The 12,097-nt window shown below is 39.1% G+C and overlaps 1 protein-coding gene across 6 annotated transcripts in view; it reads right to left on the bottom strand.

The window, feature by feature from the left end:
• The window catches only part of cntfr (ciliary neurotrophic factor receptor), a 213,475-nt gene that overhangs the window by 17,083 nt on the left and 184,295 nt on the right, over positions 1 to 12,097 (bottom strand). For all 6 annotated transcript variants that reach the window (XM_027278571.1, XM_027278569.1, XM_027278567.1 and 3 more), the window contains one exon: positions 8,059 to 8,222. In XM_027278571.1, coding sequence (XP_027134372.1) covers positions 8,059 to 8,222 — 164 coding nt within the window. The remainder of the gene's footprint in view (positions 1 to 8,058; positions 8,223 to 12,097) is intronic.

Raw genomic sequence — 12,097 nt, 5'->3', positions numbered from 1 at the left:
CATTTTATAATATTTCAGTTTTGGCAACTGACTTGGCTGGTTGCATAAAATTAGAATGTATTTGTCTGAAATTTAATGTACAAATGATCTTTGGTGTTTTAGTTCATTAGACTTGGACCAGGAGTTATTTAGATCTGTGATTGCTGCTATTACTTTTAAAGCATGAATCTGCTGTGTTTAAGAGCTCGACATAAAGTCTGACTTCCGGACTGTTAAGTGGCTGTTAAATCATGTGCTGTTTTTGTCAGATAATCAAAGCCATAAGACAAATGACAAATAGCATTAATTGTTAAATATGCTGCAGTGTCAAAGCTGGAGAAAAAACTATAAATCATACGAAAGAAGATGAAATCCAATGAAAACACAATGAGCATTGTAATATTTGTACTGCTGCAGAGAAAGCCAGTCCGGCTTGGTTATTTCTGCTGAACACTCTCTCCAAGGCGGCCTCCTTATTTGAATCATTTGTCATAAAGCCTCAAATCGAATAACCAGTTTCTCACTCAAATCACCAGATGGCCATTTTTTTAAAATGTCCCCCCTGTGTTGCCTGCACACAGAACGATGCATGATGAAGCTGAAGCTGAAACTGACAGAACATGATGAGTGGTGAAACTGCTGTGCTCCAGCTGAACCACAGGTCTCCAAGGAGAGTGGTGCTGCCCTATGGCAGCTGGCAACGCTCATCAGAAGTTGTTGCCTTTGGGCCAAAGTTTGCATTTTTTTTCCAAAATACCCCGAAAACAAACGCTCGCATGCAATTTAGGCATTACCATTACTATCAATTTTTTCTAGACAGCCTGTATTTTTAGAATAACCAATGTATTGTTCCCATTCAGGCGACCACTGCTTTCGTTTGTTTAAGTATAGTATTCATTGATGCAAATGAATAAAACTTAAAATAGTCACAACAACACAATAAATATGCTGTATGGTTAGGCTTGCAGGGGCTGCTTTGAAATCTCTTCTCTGCTGTGTTCACACTTTCCTGGGAGGAAAAAAACAAAAAACAACCAGCCTTGTTTGTCAAATCCTAACAGGCTTCGGTGACTTCAACGTTTCATTTGGTGACCGAAATGCTCATTCCATCAGAACTTTATTGGCCATGAAACACAGGTCCCTGAGATGAGGTCCATACAGTCCATTGTATGTGTGTGGCCTGACATCTGAGTGCGCACACACACAAGTGTGTCTATGACAGCCCAAGGATTGACATGGTGATATAGGAATCAATAGAGGCAGAGGAGAGGGCAGTGGCCCCATTCATCTTCATTCACCCTTAGAGCAGCAAGCAACGCACCATAAATAGAAAAACAAAGACATATCCCAAACTGCAGTCTGGGAAACACACAAATGGTGACATACTCTTTCTTTGGTAGGTAATATATATGATACTTCTCTATTATAGTGTTTAACAGACAGAGCAACTCCCTATTGCTATTATTATTCTTTTTTTTTCTTTTCCTCTGCTGTCTTTGGCCCCTTCTCATATAATCTTAAACTTTCTAGGGAGTAGGGTTTCTATTTACTTATTCAAAACTTATATAAAATGATGTACTGAATTTTTTTTTTAGGCAGATGTTATTAGCCATTTGCTGTTTGCACCTGGGGTAGCATAGCAAATACCTTGGTGTGCATACCCTAGCACGTGACAGTAGCTAACAATGCCAAGTCAACATCGGCTTCTAGTTTCACACTAGCCTCAAGTGCCAGTCTCCCAGGGGAGAGTCCTCTGTTTAACCCTTCCAACCTTCTCCCTTGATAGAAAATATACAAGAATCTGACAGACTACAGTGTTTGCACGCCCAGGCCTAAACAAATTGATAGTATAGTTTGTGTAAATGTAAAGAATATAGTTTAACGTTTAACGCCAGCAGAGCTAAATGATGACGACTTTCATATGCGACAATACTGAATCTATTCTGTGCGTGTCTAAGAAAGATGGGGTTTGATAAATGATCTGTCTGTGGCAGTGTCCTTTAGATGGGATGTTTTTCCCCAAACAAGGTCTAAACATTTATCATGTGCAGCCATAGATACAAATGGATGGCTTTTGGGGCGGATGGTTAGATAGCAGGCATGCATGGATGGATGGAAGGATGAATGAATGGATGAATGAGTGGGTGATGGTAAAACTGTGTATTGCTGAGAGAGGGGAAAGTGGTAGCTGGTGGTAAAGTGGGGTGATACGGTGAAAAAAGTGAAACAAGGTAGGACTAATAGGGTCAGAGGAGAGAAAAGGATAAAAAGGAGTAAATCAGAGGCCCTGTTTAGCTTTCATGATGTTCAGTGTCAAATCAGGTTGCATAACCTATTACTCAGTGTCAATCTCTGTGCTTCTCCTTTGCCATGATAATAACGTTACACAGTTATCCACCACATACACAGCCATGAAAAATGTAAAAAAAAAAAAAAAAAGGAGCATGCATGGTAAACTACACAGGCACACACATACACAACCACATATGTACAGAATATCTAAGGGAATCTACTTACCATTACACACACACAAACAAACAGCTTATGGCTCACTATTGATTCATCTAAGTGCTTGCAGGATGAGAGTGACTTTTGGCAAACATACAAAGACCATTATAACATGGATGGTGAGACAGAGTGTGTGTGTTAGTGGTATAAAGAAGAGTGATAGGAGGGTGAAGCGATACTGACAAAGAAAGGGGGAATGCAAAAAAAAAAGATAAATGATAAGAGGGAGAAAAAGTGACAAAGAAAGTAAGGTGGGGGGAGAATGAGGGAGATGGATGGAAGAGGGAGGATGCATGTCAGGCAGAAGGACAGAGGAGTAAAAATGTGGGATAAATAAATGAATGAGGATAAGCTGTGTTGGCTTCGTGGACACAGATTAAAGGAAGAAGAATATCAAGTCCACCTCCCTTCTCTGCTCCGACTGCTTCATTTATTATACACCTTTTCATGCCTCTTACATCATGAACGTTTCAACATTTGTCCTTTTCTGCCCCCTATCGTATATGCATATGGTATGTGTGGGTGTGACAGTGCATGGACAGCCTGTAGGTGGGTAATCATATGCAGTGTAGGTCTGTGCATAAACTGCAAAAAACATCATATCCTCAAGGGATTTTTAGCCTTTGAAGTCTTGATCTCTTGACACAGCTGAAAGGTCTTGCAGCGTAGTGAGACTATTTCAGTATATTTCCAACACAAATCAATTCTTTGCTTATTCTTTCACAAATTCTTGCTGGCAACCTAAAAAACAAGAAAGTATAAAGGTTGATCGCTGCACTACAATTTCCGAAAAGTTACACCGATTGAACAAAATTATTTGGGGAGGTTGAAATGATCTCCTTGCACCAGCAGACTTTTGGGATTTTTCGACACACTCCTAGGACTCTGTAAGGACTTGGTGAGGTAGGGATTTTCATGTACTGTGCAATTTATGCATGCGTTGAATGACTGTGATAATCTGTGACTGTGTGTGTTCTTTCTTTTCACACATACACATGCATATCCGTAAGCCAGAATGTTTGTGTGTATGTATGTGCATCCAAAAGCGCACCAGCATAATAAGAGTGTATGTGCGTCTGTACTGTATGTGCATTTGTACATGTTCATTTCTGTCTTCATGTGGGTGTGTCTGTGCATTGAAATGTTCTGCATGGAAATGTGTGTTTTCAGTCGACTGGAGTTCACCATCATCCCCAAAGGGCAATTACAGTGTAGCAGATGCAGTTTCATACCACAAAGAGAATATTGAGCAATCTGAAATGGTTCTTATCACAGTTACTGGACCATTGCTTTAATTGCAGTGAGAGTTTGAGTTCACGTCTCAGTGAAGGGAGAATAAGGGTCTTAAGGAAACAATGCAACTCAAATCCATGGGAAATAGAACAATTCACTGAACATTTACCGGCACACTGATGTATTCTCATGCAGCGATTATTTTGCATCTTGATGATTAACTCAATTACAATTTATGACACAGGACTTTCAACTTTTAAGATGCAGCGTGGTCAGGTTATTCAAAGACCAAATTAGCCTTTCTGATTACTCGTTTGACTCATATTATGACGAGATGATGCTTAATGATCAGATTTAGAGCTTTAAGGGCAAGACATTACATTCAACATCCAGCAATATCACAAAGTCTTGATGATGTGCCTAAAAATCAAAGCATCTTCCAGTATTTGCGAATCATTCAGTGAATCAATAGTATCAGTCTGTTTTACAGCTTTTCTATCATTTAGGTCTCCCGCCCATTTTTCTATTTCACTCACTATTTTATGGTTTAACATGTTCCAGAGGTTTTTGTAATACCTCTCTTTTTTCCCCATTCATCTATCTTCCTTCAACTCCAAACACCTTGCAAGTGATAGCTTATAAAACTTCACTTTCAAAGTAGCCTCAAGTGCTCACTTCTTTTCAACTCTAATGCTTTCATCCATTTATCCATGTACAGTATTTGAGGCTGACGTTGCTCCACTCATGCTCCTATCCATACAATAATTTCCATCAGTCTATTCTTTCAGTTCTTACAATCAAATGTAATCTCAGGTTTATTTGCTTTATTTAACTTTACAACTTTTTCAAATGCAATAAGTAATTTCATTTAACCAATCACCTTTGTCACTCCATGAATTAAGCCCAAAGGCTCTAATGTAACCATGAACGTCTATCTCATTTATATACTGTATAGGGGTCCTTTCTCTTGTATCTACCAGAGTCTGCTATCCATTAACATCTTTTTCTTCTCTGATGTACTCCATTCATCTCTACTTCAAAACTTTCCCCCATTTTCCTCCTTCTGTCTGAATCTCCATCACTCTAAGTATCTGGACTAGTCAGCCCTTCATTCCTCAGGAGGATGGATGGTTTCCTCTAAAGTTCAGTCTGATCACACCACCGCTTTCATTTCTGACTCAAAACACATTTCAAAATGTTACATGTGAAAGTCATTCTCACCCAGCTCCGTTGCCTAACCACATTAAAGGTAAATTCCCAAGCGACACTAACCACTTCAATTAGTATTCGACCTCTGAGGCTATAATTAATTAAGTATATATGGGAGCAATAAACAGTGTATTTAACTTTGGCAACCTCATTAAAGTCCCTTAATGATTTATGTCACGGCTTGATAGTTTTAAACCCAAAAGTGTGCAGTCAAACATGCCATTTACAAAGTATTCAGCCATGATCCATTCTATTGGCAGTAGCTAGAGACAAGATGCCATAACTAATGGAAATTGTTGGCTGCTGTTAACAACATTATATTCTAAACGGAAACTCTACTGGCAATGGCATGCTGGAGTTCTTCACAGGCAGGCAGTTGTAACAAAAGGACACTTAAAAGGTGCATGTTGCTCAGGTTGGGATATATCTGAGGTTACTTGATTTCTTGAGGATGGTCAATAGTTTGTACATGTCCACAAGTAGAGGCTGAATAATGTAGGATTAAGTGTAAACAACTGATCTCATCCAGAGTTGTTGCTATTTTTGTTTGGAATTGATTCTGGCACTGGCAAAGAGAGATGATGTCTCCATTCTTAAGGGCTGGATATACTTCCGGATGTAAAACGAATGTGGTCAAAAGCAGTGAACAAACATGAAGTCCTAATTACGCTGAACTGGATGTCTGGAGAGCTGTGTGCATGGTTTGCCAGAGTGTACAAGGCCCACGCAGACATGGGCAGATCACGAAATACACGTGACAGACCCTTGCAGCTATACAGATGTGGAAAGTATAATCGGTGCTTTAATCATGCTGTCAAAGGTCTTGGCTCTGTTTTTTTTCCAACTGGGGGAACAGCTGTCAATGAGCACCACACCAGGCTTGTTGAATTGATTGATTGATCTCTAATAAATGATACACTGAACTAAAAGTTCTATCTAATAAATTTCATGCAACATATCAATTATTATTTACTTACTGTTCGCTGTCGACCAACTTTGAATAAAAGGTATGTATGTGCAACCTCAAGTATTCACAAGTTCAGTGATGATAGGTTCAGAACTCCCTGTTTTGAAAACCACACTAACTTCTACAAAACCATGACAACGGAGACATTCATCAAAGACCACTGCAAAAACGGAAAACCCTGCAGTTTTCAGCTGTCAACAGCTCTATTTATGTAATTTTCAAATGCTGTGTTCTTACCCAATCCAAATATTGACTTAAGGTTTCCCACCTTTCACGTTATGCACCAGTTCACATATTGATTGATTAGTGGTGAGGGCGAGGAGGGAAACTGAGAGTATGTGTCAGGTCTAATCATCGATTTATACCACAAAGATCTGAGGTGTTATTATAAGTTCCTTCATTCCAACTGGTGTGCATGTGTGTGACGGAGAGACATAGGGAGAGAGAGAGGGTGAGAGAGAGATTGAATGTGCACTGAATGTGCATGTGTGTAGATAATAACAGTATGTCTTTACATGTGGGTTTGTGGGACTGAAGCATAAATGTGCATAGATGCAACTTTGACAACTTGATGTAGACGGTAGATACCCAAGATCTACTTTGTGAGCAATGTTTGAACAATTCGTTCTACTGTGCCTTGATGTTCTATTGCTTAATTCATTTTCTGTTGATCAAGCACCCATTACATCGCTGTGAAGGGCCTGAAAGCAGTGTAATTAGAAAGAGTATTAAAATCAGGGATGTCTTGAGGGCTCACACTCTGTGCCTTTACATCTTTAGTAAAGCTTTGTTTGTACTAGGTAAAAACAATGGGGTTTGATGCCGAATATCAACACTCAGATGCCTGGAAATGATTGCCTATACTGGGATTTTACAAGACAAAGGAAAGACAGGAGAAAAGGATATAGGAAATACTGACATAGCGAGGTAATGACAGAGACACTTGTTGAAGGATATATACAGGAATGGAAAGAGTGAGACAAAGACTGAAAAGGAAAATGTGTATTGGTCTGTAATTCATATATGTATGCCTGTGTTTCCATGTGAGGCTCCGTAACCCAAGTTCTTGGAACAACACCTTTTCAGACCATTGACGTGGATGATAATAACGCCGCAATGTTAGACCTTGGTGGAGGGAGCTTTCATCCCAGGAATCCTATAGTGGACACATATGCTTTTACTATATGAAGCCCTCAGGGAACTGTACCCACACGAAATAGTCAGATAGAGTAACATACACTAAAGAAGCTGAGCGATTATGTCTGTCTGACCAGGGATCAAACTCAAACAGCAACAGGTTGGGATATTTCACTCATAACTGCTAACGGTTCTCAGAGGTAGCTCTCTGGACAAAGTTTTTTTTCCCCCCTGTTTAATTTTCTTTGGACATGACCACTGATTATACAGATGAATAAAAGTAGGGTTCATTTCTATGGTAGATTTAAAAAAAAAATGTTGGACAAGCTATGATGCTTGTTGTAAAAAGGCAATCTTCCGCTTCTAGAAAATTTGCCGTTTCCTTTTGCGAAACAGTTTTGCAATGAGGTGAAACTCAATCTGCAGCATGGAGAAAGGCCAGTCTTTTTCTTTAGAGCACTTCTTCCAGAGAAGAAATAAGACGTGCTCACCAGAGGTTTTCAAATTCCAAATAATGAATCATACTCTAACAGGTGTTTTTCAATGTTGACTTACAGCTTTTGGTAATGGAGATGTATCTGGACAAACACTCCTGACCATTTATAACTCCATTTATTTTTGGCTTATGGCATAGTCATTACATGTGTCAGCCAGAATTTTTCAGGCGAAGCTATGCTACTTAAGTGCATAAGCTAATTGCCATTCACAGAGTTCCTTTTAACGATATGTGTGATTAATGTCCATGTGTTAATTCTTCATTGGAGTTATTTAGTGAAACTGAGGCACGTTATTTGGTGGCTCCACTGGATAAAACGTTTTTTCAATCCCAATTCTAGCAGCATCTTGACTGCTTATAAATCATGTAGATAATAATACCATGTGAATAAATCTACATGGAATACCAATAGAGCTTAAATGGCAAACTTCAGGGTTGTGTGGACTCTCTTTTTCTCTCTCACACTCACACACACACACACACACACACACACACACACACTCATACACACTGTAGAAGTATTACTCACATGCTGCCACTGCTCTCGGATGAGTGGCCGGTACCGAAGGAAGTATTTCAGGGGGAAGTTCTCGATGTCAGGCCAGGTGGAAGGGCTGTGCCAGGATACCTCCAGTCTTCGGGCATTAAAACGGATCGGGGTTGCTGTCACACGCTCTGGGGGGTCTGGTTTGACTGTAGATGAGAACAACTAGTTAAATACACATCTCGCTGATTTAACACATAGCAGTCAGCCGAAAAGTCTTTGAAAACAGTGTGTGTGTGTGTATATATATATATATATGCCTTTTAGGCAAATTTAGGTATATTCACACAACGGCAGATAAACAAGGGTGTGTTCCAATCTGATCAGAGGAATATTTCGACACCTCACCTTTAAAACTTTATTGCAGTGTCACAATGTTAATGTTGCTAGCTGTAGATTGCTACATTTCAAAGACATCAGTTTTAATTGCACAGTTCAGGAAACTCATTTATTTCTTTTTTTATTCATCTTTCAGTCAAAGCCATAGTCCCACAAAGCCTGGTGTTGCTCAGGACAAAGTTAAACAAATTAGAATTTTCACAGCCATCACAATACACCACATACACACTAATGGAGAAGGAGTGCACAACAGTTCTTTTTATGCAATAATGTGAATACGCCTATAGGCTTGAGAGTTCAACTATTTGAGAGAAAACCTGCGTTCTAAACTGGGGGAATATAGCTTTAAACATGAGGGATGACAAGGTCAGATGAAAGAACAGGAAGGGAAGGTCTAATGAAAGATGCTTTTGAATTGCACAATTCAGAGTTTTTGAAGCTTGACTCATAAGTCAGCATATCCCATCCTCTAATGTACCGTGATGTTGACCATTCTTTGTGCGTGTTTTTTTTTTAATCTGTCCCTCAGTTCTTCACCATGTGCTCTAATGGAAAATAAATAGTCAGAGGTGGGATGAAGGTGACATTTGTTCATTTATCATTGAAATAAGGCAGTGAGGACAAAGACTGAAGCTAAGAATATTTGAGGAAACCGTGGGGAGGCATGAGATGAAAAGTCATCAGTCCCTGATGAAAAGCCATGTATAAATGTTGTGTTTCATGAATACACGTCCACAGAGAAAGACACGCAGACAGAAAGATTGAGAGAATTCAATTAAATGCTTTTCAGAAGATATTGAATGACCAAGTCTTTGTTAGATCACTCCCACTAGGGAACACACTGGCCTGCCACTTTAGCCACATGAAACCCTTTCTCAGCCAGACACACACATGACATTACAATAGGAAATGGATAGCCACAATTACAACCTGAATGCCTGATAACATACACAGATATAGAACCACACAATGAATGTAACTGGTAAAATGCATACTAACACACATTTAAAAAGGCCTGCTGTAAACATAATACAGACACAGACAGAAGGACAGACATGTCTCTTTCTAGCATGACCTTCATAGAGTGAATATTTAAAAATATGAAAGACTGATACAGTAGAGCAGATAAGAGACAGATAAAAGCAGCCTGACAGCTTTCTCCCTTGAGAGTGAGATGTTGATCTTATTGTGACCTTCTTCAAGTAAATGTGTAAAAAAAAAAAAAAAAAAGAGTAAATCAGAAAGGGAAGATAGAAAGTCATAAAGTGCACACAGGCAGAGTGAAACCAAAGTGAAGTGCGTGGACACAAGAGAGCAGAAAAGATACTTCTTTTTGTCCAGCAGTACATAACAGAAGAAAACATGTGCAAGGACAGAACAAACAGAGAGAAATCTGGATGGGTGGGGTGTCCCAAAGGCCTTAAAAGTATTCATCTGACTTGAAATGTCAAGTTTTAGCTTTTGTGTGAGTAATGACGGGGGGAGGCACCTGGAGCCTGACCAAGCACTGCTATCAACACGAGAACATTTTTTTTTTAATGAGAAGTTGAATATCCCCTAAGACAGATTTCCATGCACAACTGATAAGGAACAGCTTAGAAGCTCAAAGACTTTTACAGTTTCCATGAAACTTAAAGTAATGTTTGCAGAAAGATTGATATAATCTTTGTCAGGACAGAATTTGGTTCTGCAAATTGCTACTACTAATGAATAACTACATCAGTCCTTCAGAGTTTTATAGAAAAGGAAACAGGGTAGTCTAAAGAGGTGATAATATAAGAAACATCACACACATATATATAAAAGAGAGCAAAAACTCCTACTGTTGGGGAAAATCTTAAAAGATTTCGCAACAAAAAAAAAGAAAGAAAAAAAACGAGAGATGTGTGATCATAAGGGTATAGCTTTATGACATCCCATTGTTGTGCTTGTCCATGCTTAGCCTCAAAACGTCCGCCTCGCCTCCCTTGGCTCTGTTCATTCAAATTTGCATCCACATTACCGTTCCTCTTTCTTCCTTTCAGTCTCATGTTGCAACAGTCACTGCAGCCCATGCTTTCTCTTTGCTGGTGATGCAAGTGAACAGGTATACTGTAACATAAAAGTCTTATCTTTCAAACAGCTACTTGCGAGGCCATTATATTCAGTGTCTGAAAATGGAACGAGAGAGTGGGAGGGAGGGTGGCTAATCTTTCTTACTGAAAAGAAAGAAAGAAAAAAATAAAGAGTTGCTCAAAGGTTGTTCTGGTAGCTTGGACTAATGCAGAAATGCAGCAGTAAAATATACGAGACCCGCAAACGCTAAATCTACATAAAAAACCCAATGTACCAATGGGTGGCTGAGTATGTTCTTTGAACATCCGATTGGAGTGTTTCAAAAACCATTATTATGTGTCATCTTGTCCTTAATGGATCCAGATATACAGTGGTGGTCAAAAGTTTACATACACTTGTAAAGAACATAATGTCATGGCTGTCTTGAGTTTCCAGTTATTTCTACAACTCTGATTTTTCTCTGATATAGTGATTGGAACAGATCCTTCACAGAACAAACCGAAGAAATCTGGATGGGTGGGGTGTCCCAAAGGCCTTAAAAGTATTCATCGGACTTAAACGTCAAGTTGCTTTTGTGTGAGTAAGACGGGGGGAGGCACTGGAGCCTGACCAAGCACTGCTATCAACACGAGAACATTTTTTTTTTAATGAGAAGTTGAATATCCCCTAAGACAGATTTCCATGCACAACTGATAAGGAACAGCTTAGAAGCTCAAAGACTTTTACAGTTTCCATGAAACTTAAGAAGATGTTTGCAGAAAGATTGATATAATCTTGTCAGGACAGACATTTGGTTCTGCAAATTGCTACTACTAATGATAAACTACATCAGTCCTTCAGAGTTTATAGAAAAGGAAATAGGGTAGTCTAAAGAGGTGATAATATAAGAAACACACACACATATACAGCCGGAATTTATATAAAAGAGAGCAAAAACAACCCTACTGTTGGGGAAAATCTTAAAAGATTTTGCAACAAAAAAAAAAGAAAAAAAATGAGAGATGTGTGATCATAAGGGTATAGCTTTATGACATCCCATTGTTGTGCTTGTCCATGCTTAGCCTCAAAACGTCCGCCTCGCCTCCTTGGCTCTGCTCATTCAAATTTGCATCACATTACCGTTCCTCTTTCTTCCTTTCAGTCTCATGTTGCAACAGTCACTGCAGCCCATGCTTTCTCTTTGCTGGTGATGCAAGTGAACAGGTATACTGTAACATAAAAGTCTTATCTTTCAAACAGCTACTTGCGAGGCCATTATATTCAGTGTCTGAAAATGGACGAGAGAGTGGGAGGGAGGGTGGCTAATCTGTCTTACTGAAAAGAAAGAAAGAAAAAAATAAAGAGTTGCTCAAAGGTTGTTCGGTAGTTGGACTAATGCAGAAATCCAGCAGTAAAATATACGACGACCCGAAACGCTAAATCCAATAAAAAACCCAATGTACCAATGGTGTGTGAGTATGTTCTTTGAACATCCGATTGGAGTGTTTCAAAAACCATTATTATGTGTCATCTTGTCCTTAATGGATCCAGATATACAGTGGTGGTCAAAAGTTTACATACACTTGTAAAGAACATAATGTCATGGCTGTCTTGAGTTTCCAGTTATTTCTACAACTCTGATTTTTCTCTG

The sequence above is a fragment of the Larimichthys crocea genome, chromosome IV (assembly GCF_000972845.2).
Source record: "Larimichthys crocea isolate SSNF chromosome IV, L_crocea_2.0, whole genome shotgun sequence".
Classification (NCBI taxonomy): domain Eukaryota; kingdom Metazoa; phylum Chordata; class Actinopteri; family Sciaenidae; genus Larimichthys; species Larimichthys crocea.
The sequence above is the reverse complement of the archived record's forward strand: the minus strand, read 5'-3'. Positions and strand labels throughout refer to the sequence as shown.